The sequence below is a fragment of the Rhinoraja longicauda genome, chromosome 20, assembly GCF_053455715.1.
Source record: "Rhinoraja longicauda isolate Sanriku21f chromosome 20, sRhiLon1.1, whole genome shotgun sequence".
Classification (NCBI taxonomy): domain Eukaryota; kingdom Metazoa; phylum Chordata; class Chondrichthyes; order Rajiformes; family Arhynchobatidae; genus Rhinoraja; species Rhinoraja longicauda.
Genome location: NC_135972.1, coordinates 18,979,892 through 18,997,547, shown reverse-complemented (window position 1 = coordinate 18,997,547; position 17,656 = coordinate 18,979,892). Strand labels below are relative to the sequence as shown.

The 17,656-nt window shown below is 47.6% G+C and overlaps 1 protein-coding gene and 1 pseudogene across 1 annotated transcript in view; both read left to right on the top strand.

Annotated features, from left to right (window-relative positions):
• Positions 1-13,887, top strand: part of pwp1 (PWP1 homolog, endonuclein) — a 28,162-nt gene extending 14,275 nt beyond the window's left edge. Inside the window, exons 10-15 of the mRNA XM_078416544.1 lie at positions 7,907-7,968; positions 8,979-9,090; positions 9,317-9,407; positions 11,771-11,892; positions 12,563-12,668; positions 13,613-13,887. Coding sequence (XP_078272670.1) covers positions 7,907-7,968; positions 8,979-9,090; positions 9,317-9,407; positions 11,771-11,892; positions 12,563-12,668; positions 13,613-13,722 — 603 coding nt within the window. The 3' untranslated portion in view covers positions 13,723-13,887. The remainder of the gene's footprint in view (positions 1-7,906; positions 7,969-8,978; positions 9,091-9,316; positions 9,408-11,770; positions 11,893-12,562; positions 12,669-13,612) is intronic.
• Positions 13,888-14,755: 868 nt separating this feature from the next.
• Positions 14,756-17,526, top strand: LOC144603384 (lysoplasmalogenase TMEM86B-like; annotated as a pseudogene).
• Positions 17,527-17,656: the final 130 nt, after the last annotated feature.

The window sequence follows — 17,656 nt, the reverse complement described above, 5'->3', positions numbered from 1 at the left end:
AAATGGGCTGGAGGGTAGTGAGTGAGTTTGTGTGTTCCTCCTGTAAGTCACAGCCTGTACTTGTTCATTTAGTCATGTTTTTGAATGATGAATAAAAGGTGCCCTGTACCATTAAGAATGGGATCAGCAAACTAAATTGCTGGAAGCGTTGCTTCCATCTATCCATCCGGCTGACTGCATTCCAGCAGCTTTCCACTGTCCCTGCAGAAATGGCAGCACATTCCATCTCTAGACTAACTTTGATGGAAAGATTCAAACTTGCAGGCTACCTTGCTTTAATAAGACAATATTTTCAGTATTTCTGATAAGGATTTCTAGTAAGGATCCTGCTGATGTTCGGGGTGTGACTGAGCTGGACTCAGACTGTGGTGTGAAGCCAAGCTCTGTGAATAGGAAGCAATCGTGTGTATATCAGTCGACTAGTTTAGTTTAGAGATACAGCTCAGAAACAAGCCCCTCGGCCCATCTGAGTCTGCGCCAACCAGCGATCCCCGCACACTAACGCTACCCTCCACACACGGGACAATTTACAATTAACCTACAAACTGTACGTCTTTGGTGTACGGGAGAAAACTGGATATCCCGGAGAAAACACATGCAGATCATGAGGAAAACGTACAGACTCTATACAGCCAGCACCCGTAGTCAGGATCGAACCCGGTTCTCTGGCTCTGTAAGGCAGCAACTCTACTGCTACCACTCAGTTGTTCAGGCAATGTGAGGAAGTGGCCGTGTGAAGTCGGTGCTAATGAAGCAAATGGAAGCTCCAATGTAGCTGCACATCTCTGACTCCATTGTCTTGCCTGGGAATGTTTATCTGATGTCTCGATTCCGTTGTCCTGTAACAGTGGACAATTTAAACTGACCTCTGAAGCAATTACTTCCATACACGGTCCTTGAGCTCTGATCCCTGATGAGAGTAATTACTGGCACTTGTCTGCCAGGATATAATTTGTCCTCCGACTCTGGCCAGACCACCTACTAATTCTGTATATACTTGGGTTTCATTGGTTCTGAACACTCAGTGAAGCGACACCGAATGTGGCTGCTGTTTCCCACAGAGTAGAGCATGATGGCAGTAACTGAACAGCTGTGTTAATTTAACTGCACTGAACTAAATACTGCCTGTGGATTAATAAGACATACATCTTATGGATTAATGAGACCTATTATGAATTGAGTTTAGAAATTCATCGGTACCCATGAATTCTGTCTTGGGCAGGGAAGAGTGTCAGCAGAAGAGTTCTGGCACGAAACATCACCTGTTCCTTTTCACCAGAGATAGAAACATAGAAAATAGGTGCAGGAGTAGGCCAATTGGCCCTTCAAGCCAGCACCGCCATTCAATATGATCATGGCTGATCATCCGAAATCAGTACCCCGTTTCTGCTTTTTCCCCTATATCCCTTGATTCTGTAAGCCCTAAGAGCCATTTCTAACTCTCTTGAAAATGTCCAGTGAATTGGCCTCCACTGCCTTCTGTGGCAGAGAATTCTACAGATTCACCACTCTCTGGGTGAAAAAGTTTTTCCTCATTTCAGTCCTAAATGGCTTACCCCTTATTCTTAAACTGTGGCCCCTGGTTCTGGACTCCCCCAACATGGGGAACATTTTTCCCGGCTGTCCAATCCCTTAAGAATGTTATATGTTTCTATAAAATCCCCTCTAATCCTTCTAAATTCCAGTGAATATAAGCCCAGTCGACCCATTCTTTCATCATATGTCAGTCCCGCCACCCCGGGAAATAACCTGGTGAACCTACTCTGCACTCCCTCAATAGCAAGAATATCTTTCCTCAAATTAGGAGATCAAAACTACACACAATACAATGGTGTGGTCTCACCAGGGACCTGTACAACTGCAGTAGGACCTCCTTGCTCCTATACTCAAATCCTCTTGTTATGAAGGCCAACATGCCATTTGCTTTCTTCACTGCCTGCTGTACCTACATGCTTACTTTCAGTGACTGATGTACAAGGACACCCAGGTCTCGTTGCACCTCCCCTTTTCCTAAACTGGCACCATTCAAATAATAATCTGCCTTCTTGTTATTGCCACCAAAGTGGATAACCTCACATTTATCCACATTATCATGCATCTGCCCACTCACCCAACATATTCAAGTCATCCTGCAGCCTCATAGCATCCTCCTTGCAGCTCACACTGCCACCCAGCTTTGTGTCATCTGCAAACTTGGAAATGTTACATTTAATTACTTCGACTAAATCGTTAATATATATTGTAAATAACTGGTGTCCCAGCACTGAGCCTTGCGGCACACCACTAGTTACTGCCCGCCATTCTTAAAAGGACCCATTAATTCCTACTCTTTGCTTCCTGTCTGCCAACCAGTTCTCGATCCATGTCAACACCCTACCCCCAATACCATGTGCTCTAATTTTACACACTAATCTCTTCTGTGGGACCTTGTCAAAGGCTATTTGAAAGTCCAAATACACCACATCCACTGGCTCTCCCTTATCCATTCTACTCAAAAAATTCCAGAAGTTTAGTCAAGCATGATTTCCCCTTCATAAATCCATGTTGATTTTGACCGATACTGTCATTGCTTTCCAAATGCGCTGCTATTACATCTTTAATAATCGAATATAGAATCTTCCCCTCTACCAATGTAAGACTAACCGGTCTATAATTTCCTTTTTTTCTCTCTCCCTCCTTTCTTAAAAAGTGGGGTTACATTAGCTACCCTCCAGTCCACAGGAACTGATCCAGAGTCTAGAACATTGGAAAATAATCACCAATGCATCCACGATTTCAAGGGCCACCTCCTTGAGTATTCTGGGATGCAGACCATCAGGCCCTGGGGTTTAAGAAAATAACTGCAGATGCTGGTACAAATCGATTTATTCACAAAATGCTGGAGTAACTCAGCAGGTCAGGCAGCATCTCGGGAGAGAAGGAATGGGTGACGTTTCGGGTCGAGACCCTTCTTCAGACTGATGTCGGGGGTGGGACAAAGGAAGGATATAGGTGGAGACAGGAAGATAGAGGGAGATCTGGGAAGGAGGAGGGGAAGGGAGGGACAGAGGAGCTATCTGAAGTTGGAGAAGTCGACGTTCATACCACCGGGCCGCAAACTGCCCAGGCGAAATATGAGGTGCTGCTCCTCCAATTTCCGGCGGGCCTCACTATGGCACTGGAGGAGGCCCATGACAGAGAGGTCAGACTGGGAATGGGAGGGGGAGTTGAAGTGCTGGGCCACCGGGAGATCAGTGGCGTTAATGCGGACCGAGCGCAGGTGTTCAGCGAAGCGATCGCCGAGCCTGCGCTTGGTTTCGCCGATATAGATGAGTTGACATCTAGAGCAGCGGATGCAATAGATGAGGTTGGAGGAGGTGCAGGTGAACCTCTGTCTCACCTGGAAAGAATGTTTGGGTCCTTTGATGGAGTTGAGGGGGGAGGTAAAGGGACAGGTGTTGCATCTCGTGCGGTTGCAAGGGAAAGTGCCCGGGGTTAGGGTGGTTTGGGTAGGAAGGGACGAGTGGACCAGGGAGTTGCGGAGGGAACGGTCTCTGCGGAATGCAGAGAGGGGAGGGGATGGGAAGATATGGCCAGTGGTGGGGTCCTGTTGTAGGTGACGGAAATGTTGGTGGATGATATGTAGGCCCTGGGGTTTATCTGCCTTCAGTCCCAACAGTTTACGTAACACCATATCCTGACTAATATGGATCCCCTTCAGTTCCTCCCTCCCACTAGATCCTCAGTCCCCTAGTATTTTTGGGAGATTGTTTGTGTCTTCCCTAGAGAAGACAGAACCAAAGTACTTGTTTAACTGGCCTGCCATTTCCTTGTTTCCCCATTATAAATTCACCGGTTTCTGACTGTAAGGGCCCTGCATTTGTGTTCACTAATCTTTTCCTCTTCACATATCTAAAGAAGCTTTTACAGTCAGTTTTTATATTCCCCGCAAGCTTTCTTTCATGCTCTATTTACCCCTCTTAATTAACCCTTTTCTCCTGCTCTATTGAATTCTAAATTTCTCTCAGTCCTCTTGTTTGCTGCTTTCTCTGGCCAATTTATATGCCGCTTCCTTGGATGCCTATCCCTAATTTCCCTCATTAGCCACGGTTGAGGGAACCACGGTTCCCCGTGTTATTTTTACGCCGGACAGGGATGAACAATTGTTGTAATTCATCCATGCGATCTTTAAATCTTTGCCATTGCTTATGCACTGTCAACCCTTTAAGTATCATTTGCCAGCGTATCCTAGCTAATTCCCGTCGCATACCATCAAAGTCACCTTTCTTTAAGTTCAGGACCCTCGACTCTGAATTTACCATTTCACTCCCCATCTTAATGCTGAATTCCACCATATTATGGTCACTGTTGCCCAAGGGGTGTTGCACAACTAGATGCTGCCTGAGCCGCTGAGTTACTTCAGTACTTTGTGTCTATCTTCGAAGAGCATCTCTGTTGGATTTGAGAATGTGCAGGGAGCAGGATCCACAGCACCCTGTGCATGATGTTGGGTAAATCTTAGTGGGAGGGACTGCGGGTCACACACACATCTCAGCGAGTGCCAGAAATTGGATCTGTTAAGTACAGATGCTCAAAGGGGCTCTCTGTAAATGCTGACTGTGCATCATCAGTGCTGTGCAACATCTTGGGACACTGGGCCCCAAATTCAATGAGAAACCATGTCAGACAAACCTGCTGCAGTATTTTGAGATGATAACCAGCAAAATAGCGGATGGGAACCAGCGGATGTGGTATACATGGAGTCAGTGTATCAGACTCTCCGCTTGTTCTGCCCATCTCTCCCCATCTTCTCTGCTACTAAAAACGTAACCTGTTTTATCTCTTTCCCCGTTCCATCCCAGGGCTTTTAACTTGAAAAATAGAGAATACAGAGCTTTATTTGTCATTCGGTACATAGCAGTCACACAAAAAAAAAGAACACAAGACACATGACTCCAACACAAACGTCCATCACAGTGACTCCAAACACCCCTTCACTGTGATGGAGGCAACAAAACTTCCACTCTCTTCCCCACGCCCACGGACAGACAGCTCGTCCCCGACTGACCCGCACAGTCCCCGCAAGTTAACTTTGTTTCTCTTTCCAGAGATGCTGCATGACTTGCTGAGTGAGCATTTTCAGTTTTTATTTCAGATTTCCTGCACCTGTGTATTTTTGATTTATACTAGACTAAGTGGACCCCTTGGGCCCAAACCTCTCCTGCATTGGTGCAGCATCCTCTATCGTCGCGCTGTTGTGTACCGTTTTGGCTGTAGTTCAGGAACAAACAAACAAACAAACAAGAGTTTTAAAATATAGATTAACAAGTGAAAGGTAATAATTGCAATACCTAAGACTTGTGACTGGAGAGATTGTTTCCTCGTGTAGGGGGATCTAGTTTGGGGCCACTGTTTAAAATAAGGGGTCACCCATTTGAGAAGAAATGCGGCAAATTGTTTTCACTGAGAGGTGTGAGTTTGGAATTATTTCCTGCATATACACAGAGAGAGAGAATCTTTGAATATTTTTAGGGCAGAGGGAGAGAGAAGGGTTAGATGTTGCCAGTGTAAGTTTTCTCTGGAGAAATTTGAGGGGCATGGCTAACCTTGTGTTCCTAATATTCATATTTGTATAAATCATTCAAAGTTGTGTTTTTACATCAAGCTCAGAGCTTAATCAAGGACCAGTCTCACCCCCGTCACTCTCTCTTCTCCCCTCTTTTCTCAAACATAATCAAGGACCATTAGCACCCTGGTCACTCCCTCTTCGCCCCTCTCCCATCAAATTAAATCAAGGACCAGTCTCACCCTTTAGTGAGGAGGAAGGCTTTTTAACTACAGGAGGGAACTGACAATCTAGTGATTTGGGCAGTGAAGGAGGTTACTCCAGGAAGTGGAGTCTGTGTGTGTGGGGAGATGCATCAAATCGAGTGAATAGACAATTAGTGAGGGAGGGTGCATTCGAACTTGGGGACAGGTCCTTAACTGGGCTGCTTTTGAATAAACTTTTCAGTTCTTTTCTGAGGTCACTGAGGATTTTGGTATCAGGTTTTCGTGGAATCGTTGGGGTTTACAGTACAGGAGGGGCCTGTCCACACCATCATGTCAGCTGCTTCTCTTAGTATAATTAGAAACAGATCAGGTGGTGAGTAGATGAGTTCAATCACGTCAGATAATCCACAACTATGCCGATTATCTCTTTTCCGGAATAGCAACAGTTTTAGCCCACGTGCGATCCTCATTATCGGACAATTGGTGTCTACTGTGTATCAGACAGCAAAACCATGGGACATTAAGAGTGCCTCTAATTACCCTGATTACTATGTGAAGTGCTCAGATGGGCCTTCAATTATCTGCTTGCTTCCTGTGCCTGATATTATGTTTGCTGCAACAACCATTCCTTGTTTTATCACTGTTCCAGGCCTTCCTGTGCAGGAGTGTGGGTGTTGGAGATCTGCAGCTCAGAAACAGGCCATTCAGCCCACTGGGGCTGTTGGAATTTGGCCTGGGTATCTCTTGGCTTGAGAGAAAGAACTGCCCAAGGCTCACTGGGGATCTTATTGAAACATATAAGATAATTAGGGGATTGGACACATTAGAGGCAGGAAACATGTTCCCAATGTTGGGGGAGTCCAGAACAAGGGGCCACAGTTTAAGAATAAGGGGTAGGCCATTTAGAACGGAGATGAGGAAGAACTTTTTCAGTCAGAGAGTGGTGAAGGTGTGGAATTCTCTGCCTCAGAAGGCAGTGGAGGCCAGTTCGTTGGATGCTTTCAAGAGAGAGCTGGATAGAGCTCTTAAGGATAGCGGAGTGAGGGGGTATGGGGAGAAGGCAGGAACGGGGTACTGATTGAGAGTGATCAGCCATGATCGCATTGAATGGCGGTGCTGGCTCGAAGGGCTGAATGGCCTACTCCTGCACCTATTGTCTATTGGTGGCTGTGGCTAACAAATGCATGTCCATAGTTCCACGAACATTGATGCAGAGAGGGAACCTGCTTGGGTCCACTGTTGCTGAGGGTTTTTAGGGCGGCATAGTGGTGCAGTGGTAGAGTTTCTGCCTTACAGCGTCAGAGACCCGGATTTGATCTTGACAATGGGTGCTGCCTGTAAGGAATTTGTACGTTCTCCCTGTGAACCCACATGGGGTTTCTCTAGGTGCTCTGGTTTCCTCCCACAGTCCAAAGACATACAAATTTGTAGGTTAATTGGCTTTGGTAAAAATGGTAAATTGTCCCTAATGTAGGATAGTATTCGTGTATGGGGTGATCGCTGGTCGGACCGAAGGGCCTGTTTCTGCGATGTATCTCTAAAGTCTAGAGACCAGCCAGCAAGGGTCAAATTTCAGAGACATTTTAGGAGGAGCAAACTTGTCAAATAGTTAGGAGACTTTTTCTTTGTAACTCCTTTGATGTGATTTTCAGACCTTTTCCCCCCCATTTCAGTTCAACGTTTGAAAGAGAATTTATTTGTAAATATTTTTTTTGTGAAGACCAGCAGCATTCTGAGAGGAGTGTATGCTGTTGCTGGAGAGATTCTTAATAGTGAGGGAGACTGAGGGGAGATTGAATTGAGGTGTATAAAGTTATGAGAGGTCTAGACATGGTGAAAAGGATGGACCTATTCACTTTAGCAGAGTGCTCAACAACCAGGGACATGAGCTGGGGAGAAGAACTGCACCCAGAGAGACTCCATGATGCTGGCTGCGCTCCTCGCTTCTTTAGAAAGTACCTGAAGAAGGACTTGGAGACCAGACCCAAGGACGGGCAGGTGGGAGTAACCTGCTGGCTCTATTTTTGACAGCATGGGTGGTCTGATTGACTGCCTTTTCCCTCATTTATTCTCTGACTCTCACTGATCTTCTCAGAATTGCCCTGTCCATTCCTCAGTTTTGTTGTGAATCCTTTCCCACTTGTTCTTGTTTCAGGTGCAGACTCTCCACTGGCATCCGTTTGAAGCACAGACACTTCTCTCTGGCTCGTTCGACAAGTGAGATATAATGCTAGGCATTTTGTTTCAATTTTATAAATGGTCCTCTTCAGTCTTTGAAGAAGCACATTTTCCCTGTGGTCTGTTGGTGCTTCATGTTTGCAATTCCCATCCGCTGTCCAATCCTTCCATCACCTTGGAGTTCACCAGCACCAGTCTGCTGCTGCCCTGGACTCTCCGAACCCTGGATCTCTGCTTCCAAATGCCAATTTTTGGCAGGAAGCCTTTGTGCATCTCACTGTAAACAAAGGAATTTATTTTAAAATTAATTTATTCATTTATTTACAAAATATGGGATCCATCGTAGCTATCTAAATCATGTGCAGGCAGATTAGTTTAACATGTCATCATGTTCAGCACAAATATTGTGGGCCTGTTCCTGTGCTGAGGGTTCTATTTTCATAAATAGTAATACAAGCCCTTCGCCAACTCATCCATGCCGAGCAAGGTGCTGATTTGAACTAATCCCATTTCCCCACATTTGGCCCATATCCTTGAAACCTTTCCTATCCATGAACCTGTCCAATTAAATGTTTTTAAAATCGTGTTATAGTACCTGCCTCAACTACCTCCTTTGCCAACTACGTCACGTCACTATTTGACCACCAACATTACATTTGTAGAAACTTGTAATGCTTAAAACTGGCCCAAAACAACTGTGAAAGTCCTAAGAAAGCATTTGATTGTGAGTTACAGCAGGATGTTTTGAGTCCTCATTAATGCAGCTTTCTCTCTGTGCTTTTCTCACGACTTCATCCAAAACTAAGAGCAGACCATCGGGTAATATTATTCTTTAGCGGTTGGGACAGGTAGATGACAGGAGCTGAGCACCAAGCCTATAGCATTCACACAGGTGTCTGTTGCAAGACCGGGATCTTGCTGTGGGAATCATAGGTGCCCTTTAACATTACTGCCCCAATGGCCTGTGCCATGTGAATGAGTGCCATTCGGCCATATCATGCCTGTCCTCCCTTGCTGCACCGTTGGCTACAGCTGTGTGTCCTCGGCAGGTCTGTGGTTTTGTACGACTGTCGCGATCCGAAGGAGAGCCGTCGCAGCTGGAAGTTCAGCGGGGAAGTCGAGCGAGTGGTTTGGAATCATTTCTCGCCCTGCAACTTCTTGGTGAGTTTTATTCTGGGTCACGGGCAGAGTGTAATGGTAACAGGAGCCCAGTGTGTGTGTACTTTTGTGGGAGGTCAAAGGGGGGTGGGAGCATGTGGCAGAGAGTTTCCATGGTTCATGAGCCTGGGAGTGAATCGGGTGGAAGATTGAAGAATATCACTGTTAAACTGTACCTCCATGATCTTCATGGTGCAGTCAGTGGTTAATGCTTTCCCTTCACCCACAGGCCAGCACGGATGATGGCTTTGTCTACTGTCTGGATGCTCGAACAGAGAAACCAATTTTCACACTCAAAGCTCACAATGGTGAAGTAACAGGTAAGAATCGCCTACCAGTTTGTGTGTGTCTTGATTCAGAAAAACAATCAGAAGCCAAGAGTGATTCATTGCCATATGTGCCGGGATTGGACTAGTGCAACAACATACTTGTTTGCTGAAGCTTCACAGGCCCATTAACACAACAACACAACAAATAAATATACAATAAAATACAAGAAATTATCAATTGTAGCAGGCAAACAGATCATGATAGTGCAAGCAAAGTATATAGTGCAACATAAACAAAGAATGTATTGGTTCAGTGCTGATGTAGGGTTATGGTTAGTGTTGTGCAGTGTTCAAAGGCCTATGAACGATACGAAGAAGCTGTTCTTGAACCTAAAGGTAATGGATCTCGGGTCCTCTACCTTCCTCCCCACGGTTCCAGCTCTGAACCCACTGTTCAGTTTTATATCTCAATCTGGAAAATGTGGTCTGAGATAAAAGATGCTTCAGTGTTGCAGCTTCAAAAGGTTGGTACCTTATTGTTAGGTGTTCCTGGACTTTTTCCAATAAGGGAAACTAACCACCACCAAACCTTAACGTTCAGTGGTATGACAGTCACTGAACCCCCACCATCACCATTCTGAGGGTCTGAGGGGACCGACCACATAAACAATGACTGCAAGAACAGGTGAAAGGTTGGCCGTCCTGTGGTGAGTGTCTCTCTGACACCCAAGGGCCTCTCCACCATCTACAAGGCATTTGAATGTGGACCAGCCCCAACTCAAAGTGTGTGAGATGGCAGCTCATCTCATGCCAGTGCTCCTTGGCACTGCCGTCTGCAGCAGTGCACCACTGTCTCCGCACCGCTGGTAATCTCTCAGATTTGCAGCTAATCTCCCTAGTTGTGCTGATTTTGTGCTTGCTGCCTCCAGCTGCCCTCCCAGCTCCAGGCCTGGGTTGATGTTGAAAAGGAGAGAAAGCGATGTGGGCGAGGAGTGTAGGCAGTGACACAGTATGAACATTTTGAGTAGTGTTTTTTCTCACCTCTAAGTTTATAAGAAATGACGGGATAGTATGTTGGTCAGAATCAACGTAAATAATTGGTATACAGCTGAGGTACCAAAGGCCTCATAGCAGCACCTCCAACTGGGGAAAGGGCATCACATTCTTGGGGGGATAATGTTGCAATTTGCAGGTTGGTGCAGATGGAGTGCGGGATCTGTGAATGTTCACCTGGTCCTGGGACCATCCTGTGATGTCCAGGCTCTGGTGGTCCCCCGGAACCAGAACCATCTGGTGGTGAGAATCTGACTGCTGGCTGCAGAAAATGCAGGAATTGCCATTGCTTTGGGCAATTGTCTTTTTGGTGTAAAACTGCCAGGGTCGTGTCGAAACTTGGTTATGGAAGCTTCCCTGAATTAGAAACCCTTCTGCCTTTGAATGCTCCTTTTATCATTGGTTTGCTCTGGAACAGAGGTGAACAAAAGGGACCAAGACACAGATCAGCCATGATCTCAGTGAAGAACATAAGGTTCTGCCCTTCTGTGTTCCATTTCCCTCTTAATTGAATGGCATTTTTTTGGTTTTGTCTTTTGTTATCGTTTAAATGTATGTTTTGATTTATTTTTAACTCTGTATATGTGGGGGGGGTGGGGGAAACCTATTTTTCCAATCTCCTCCTCAACGGAGATGCGATTACCGTGTCGTATCTCCGTTCGCGCTACGGCCTAACACCGTGGAGTCGGAGGCCTCCAGCTGGGATCGACCTTGAAGACTCCGGTCGCAGGGCCTGGACTTACCATCTCGGAGGCTTCGGCCGTGGGCCCTGCAGACCGCAACATCGGGAGTTCGCAGGTCCCTGGCTGGCGACCGGCTTTCGGGAGCTCCAGCCGTAGCAGCTTCGACCACCCCGGAGCGCGAGGTTAGATTGACCCACTCGCAGGCCCTTCATCGCCCTGCGTGGCTCGGCCACGGCACTTTCCATCGCCCGGTGGGGGCTCAGGACCTTCATCGGCCTGCTCGGCTCGGCCCTGGGACTTTCCATCGCCCGGTGGGGGCTTCAAAAGTCGGGAGCCTCGATCACCTCGTGGCACCACGGGAGAAGAATGAGGAGGAGATAAGACTTTTCTTTGCCTTCCATCACAGTGAGGGTGTGCCTGGAGCAATCACTGTGATGGCTGTTTGTGTTAAAATTGTAATTGTGTGTCTTGTGTTCTTTATTGTCTACTGCCGGACCCTGACGTGAGAGGACGCTGGCGCTATTTGTTCGCCGCTTCTCCGTCAGGATAGTTTGTCTGTTTGTTTTTATGTCATGACTGTTTTTGTAAAGCGTCTTTGAGCACTTGGAAAAGCGCTATAAAAAATAAATGTTTATTATTATTATTATTATTTAATACATCTAAAATACCTCTCTTTAGGTCTGGAGCTCAGCAGCCAAGTCAAAGGCTGCTTGGTGACGTCGTCTTCTGATAAACACGTGAAAATCTGGGATATTTTGGGGAATAAGCCAAGCTTGATACATTCCAGAGATATGAAAATGGTAAGGAACTGAGAAATGGCCTGGAATTGTGTTGTGTACAGGCGTCACCCTTTCCACCGGGCAGGTTGAGTTGTAAACCTGTTCCATTCAGAGAATATCCTTACGCTGGAATATTGTCCTCGGCAGCCGCTCAGGAAGTGGTTTGACGTGAAAACCTGCATCAATATATGAGGGCAGCGAAGCAAAAGCTCTGTAGATCAGAGAGATTTCAGGGAGCAGCTCAAGGAAGAGGTAAAGAGACAGAGATTTAGGAGGGGATTTTCAGGTATTACCAGATAGAGCTGTGGAAATTTGGGAATGATTGGAAGGTCAGAATCACGGATGTGCAGGAGTTGGAGGATGGGCGGGGGGGGGGGGGGGGGGGTGGTCCTGATTCCCTGCTGTGTGACTTAATTACCCGGTAGAATCTGTTTCCGACACAGGGAAGGATTTATAAACGAGCGGGTATTATAAATCAAGGATTTGCTTCAGTTGAAGGAGGTGTTGGTTTGTGGTCAGAGAGGGGACGGGCAGTATTGATGAGGATGCCTTTGGCTCATTGCCAGGACTCTAAGCGCCAGGTTGGTGCTTATGGTCTGGTGGCTGTAGACGGGTTCAGGCATTAATGAGTGGGGGTTTACTTTGATTCGTGGGTCACTAATCTCTACTAATTGACCGTATTTGTTTTCAGGGTGTTGTGTTCTGTGCAGCTTGTTGTCCAGACGCACCGTTCACATACACTTTCGGAGGACAGAAAGGAGGTCTTCGCACCTGGGATGTCAGCAGTATCTCAGCAGGTAATAGTTCAGTCCAGATTCATGATGTTACACAGTAGAGAAACAGGCCCTTGGGCTAGTGTCCATGCGAACCAAGATGCTTATCTAGCATCGTCCTATTTGCTTGTGGTTGGCCCGTATCCCCCTAAACCTTTCTTATCCATGAAGCTGTCCAAATGCCTTTAAGCACCATAATTGGACCCGCCTTACTACTTCCTCAGGTGGGACCAGTGTAGATGTGGCACACTTGATCGGCATGGGCAAGCTGTGCCAAAGGACCTGTTTCCGTGCTGTGTGACTATGACTCTGGTAGCTTAGCTTGTTCCATGTACCCACCACTCCCTGTGTGAAAAACTTTAAAAGGAAACCTTTAAAACGCAGCAGAATTGTGGGGAAAGAACGATGGACATGGGACCAAAAGGAGAACACGTTGGTTCAGAGAATCAGTCAAGGCCGGATGGCCAGAGTGGCCTGCATTGCACTATTTCTGGTTCTGCAGGGTGGGGGGAGGTATGTGGTTGGTTACAGGGTGATTTGAACACAATTGACAATATATTTCCCACTTCCTGTGAGAAACAGTTTGTTCCATTTCACATTTCAATGATAGTGGCTAAACTAGTATAAAAAGTTTGGATTTCATTCGATTGTCTTGTTGTAACCCCTTCTCCAGACATTTTGTGCTTAATATCTACAGGTCAGCATGAGTTTCCACGGAAAATGATTAGTTAATTAATAGTCAGTACTGGGAAACAGATGTATTTATTAAATTGGCACAATAGTATTGCCCTGACCTTCCGTGCCATTCAACCTTGGCATTGGCTTTTGCTCAGCTTCTGGAGCAAGAAATTGGAAGTTCTCTGCCCCTTACAAACAAAATTCTGTTTGTAAATCTGATTCCACTTGAGGCATGCAAAGTGTTTCTTCATTCTTGACTTTTACATTGTTTCATTGCATTGGTTCTTCAGTGAACGCTGCCTTTGGGTCTCGTGAGCGATTACAGATGGCTGCACCCTGGAATTCACCCGCTGCTATGGCTGCGTCATGCAATGTCACAGACTTTGCAATGGAGTCCTAACCTCTGTAACAAACCATCATCTCGTATCAGCCTTTCAACTGCTCCTAGATGGAGATGGCCTTGGACAGTATTGGTCAAGAAAAATTATGAATTCTTTTGTTTAATTCTACTTTAAAAGCAGCTGTTTTGTGCAATATTCTAGAACTTGCGTAATAAAGTCAGATGGTGCAATTCATGTGTAAGAGACTTCTGCAGTTTCAAGTTGTCCTGGAATAAAGGTGAAAGCAACTCCTGATGTCAGAAACACGGCCATCACATGTGGTCTCCTGGAAGAACACCACCATCAGGTTTTGCTCCAGTTACATACAGCCCCCTCCCCTGTCCCCCCTCTACTTGGATATATATTCCTGGGCCCAATCCCTGGAGCTCAGTCCCCAACATCACTGGTGTGCGCACTTTCACCTGGATGACTGCAGTGGTTTGAGGAAATGGCTCACCACTTTCTCCGGGGCAGGCCTAGCTGGGCAACAAATATCCAGGTAAATCATACATATATTACAGTCAAACTATACACAAATACAGTGCAAAAAGCGCCGACCTGCGATCACCTTGTGCACTAACACTATCGTACACGCTAGGGACAATGTACAATGTTATTGAAGCCAATTAACCTACAAACCCGCATGTCTTTGGAATGTGGGAGGATACCGGAGCACCCGGGGAAAACCCACACGGTCACGGGGAGAACGTACAAACTCAGTTCAGACAGCCCACGTAGTCAGGATGAAACCGGGGTCTCTGGCGATGTAAGGCAGCAGCTCCACCTGATATAGAGGGGAGCACAAATCTGTAGCGCGATTGCACATCTGTACACTGGGTCTAAGCTCCACTGATCGGGGGGCAACGACCTCTGCCCGCCGCGGCATCGGCGACAACAGGGGCGTCCGGGATTGTCGGTTCCACAGCGCCGTCGCCATGGGAACCACGGGCCCTGCTGCGCCATAACCAGAGGAATCGCCCTCCGTCGCCATGGAAACCGCGGGCCCTGCAGTGCCGTCGCCATGGGAACCGCGGGCCCTGTAGCGCCGTCGCCATGGGAACCGCGGGCCCTGCAGTGCCGTCGCCATGGGAACCGCGGGCCCTGTTGCGCCATAACCAGAGGAACCGCCCTCCGTCGCCATGGGAACGGGGCCCGGCGGAGCGGCGGACATGGAGCTCTACAAGGTGACCCAGGGTCTCACTCTGCGAGGGAACCTTCCCCTCTCCCTCCGCCCATATCCACCCTTGACACACAGCTCGAAAACCGGCCCTTCAGCCCATCTCGTCCATGCTGACCAACATGCCCGCGTTTGGCCCACATCACTCTAAACCTGCCCTATCCATGCACCTGCCTAAATGAATTTTAAATGCTGTTATAGTATGAGCCTCAACCTGACCCGCTGAGTTACTCCAGCACTTTGTGTCCATCTAGCTCCTGTGGCAGCTGGTTCCACATACCCACCACACTGTAAAAGTTGTTTCTCGGGTTCCAATTAAATTTTTCCCTTCTCACCATAAACGTGTCCTTTGGTTCTTCATTCTCCTACCCTGGGGAAGTATATTCACCCTATTTATTCTCGTGATTTTATAAACCTCTGCATTCATCCCTCAGCCTCCAATGTTCCAATGAGAATAAGCCCAGTCTCTCCAATCTTTCCTTGTAGGTGCAGCTCTCCATCCCTGGCAACATCCTAGTGAAACCTTCCTGCACTCTCTCTATTTCTACCACAAACTTCCTGTAGTGTGGCAACCGGAACTGTACACAATACTCTGTGGTCAAACTAATGTTTTGTGCGATTGTAAAAAAACTCACAACTCAATGCTCCATGATCCCAGCTTGTGAAGAATTTCAAATGCCCTCTTCACTATCCCATCCACCTGTGTGTGCCCAACTTTCCAGCTGACCTGTCATTCTGTATCCATTGACATGCTATGACTCTACTAATTTTTGTTTTGAACACAAATTAACTAATCAGATCACGTCTGTTCTTGTAATCTCATCCAAAAAAATGATATGGGTGCAATTCTGGTCGCCCCAATACAATAAGAACATTGACACTTTGGAAAGGGTGCAAAGGAGGTTTACCAAAAATGATGCCATGTTTAGGGGTATTAGCTACAAGGAGAAGTTGGACAGAGTTGAATTGTTTTCTCAGGAATGCTGGAATTTGCAGGTTGACCTGGTAGAAGTATTACAATTATGAGATGGATAGATAGGGTAGACAGAACCTTTTTTCAAGGTGGACATGTCAAATGCTAGAGAGCACAGGTTTATGATGAGTGGGAAGTGTAAAGTTGTGCTAATCCAATTGTCCACATTAGGACTGTGTCCCTCTATGCCTTGCATATTTCATACTTGTCCTAATTGTCACTTAAACATGGTGATGGTATCTGATCCACCACCTCCTCTGGCAGCATGTTTCAGATATCAACCATCTCTGTGTGAGAAACATTGATATCTCCGTTAAAGTTCCTTCCTCTCACCAGTCCCCGAGCCGTGATAAAGGTGCATTTAACGTCAGTGGAAATACCTACTGTACATCACAGAAACAGGTCCTTTGCAACAACTTGTTCATGCCGACCAAGATGTCTACCCGAGTGTGTGCCCCAAGTCTTCCCTATTCACATACCTGACTGAACTGGACATTGTGGAGTTACTGACCTGATCCCTCTGATTGCAGGTACTGCTGCCATTGTGGAGCTAGACTCTGACCTGATCTCTCCTACTGCAGATGCTGTTACCCTTCGCCTTGGCTCTGCTGGTCAGGTACCAGTACGGATTGCCGGAGCAGCCACCGGACCAGTTGAAGATGTTCCTCAGGTTTCTGCCAGTCCTGGTCCTCATCATTCTGATTGTGGAGAACCATCGTGGAAACGACTTCTCCCTCAGGCTTGTGGCGGGCATGGGCTTCGTTGGGGCAGGTATTTGTGGCTCTGCGGGTCTCTAGTTAATCTTCGAGGTGTGCAGTGACCAGGCGGAGCTGTGCCCAGCACTCAGTTCCAACTCCATCACTCTGCCACCTCTATTCTGGTGCCAGGGACTGACCCATTGATGCCCACAGTTACTCTGTCGCTGCAGCAGTCGCTCGGCGGGGTCTCCACTAGATGGCATGTCTCGGGGGATAGATAGTTCCACAACTGAACTGCATGCGCCTTTTGAAAGATTGATCCAGTGGATCTCCTGTTCCTTTGCCTCACCTTTGGCAGGATGGATGGGCAGGGGGTTGGGGGGGGGGGAGGTTTAAGGAGGGAGGGGTTGGTGGGGGGTTAGGGTATGGGGGGTTTGGGGGGGGGGTTAAGGTGGGTCCCTGTGCAGTGGGACCTGCAGCCGTTCTCTGGGATGATCGGTAACCGGACCGCCGGGTGCCACGGGGTGACGGCGGTTCTCTGCTCCCTGCAGGTGACGCCTGCCTGCTGTACAAAGAGCAACAGCTGACCCACAGCATCATCTGCTTTGGGCTCGGCTACTGCATGCTGACCGTGGCGTTTGGGCTGAAACTGGACAACCAGTTGCTGGTGGCTGCCATCGGGGCACTGGCGGCGGCCGCGTACTTCCTGCTGCACCCCGCGGCGCGGGGGGTGAACCAGGCCGTGGCACTGGCATACTCGGTGACGGCGCTGCTGATGATCTGGAGGGCCGCGGCCTGGTGGATGAACTCACCGCACAGGAGCAGCACGTCCGCCATGTGTGGCACCATCGCCCTGGCAACCTCCAACCTCATCCTCCCCACCCACATCTTCCATTTCCCCGTCCCCCACAACCAATTCCTGGTCACGTCCTTCTACTACACAGGCCAGCTTCTCATTGCTGTGTCCTCACTCTAGCCCCCGCTCTCACTTGATTAAACCATTCATTTTACATAAATTCCCAGCCTTCCTTCCTCCTGTGGGCGATCCGCGCTCCTCAACCCCCACCCACCAGACCCCAATCAACAGGGTCGTGGTCACAGGTCAC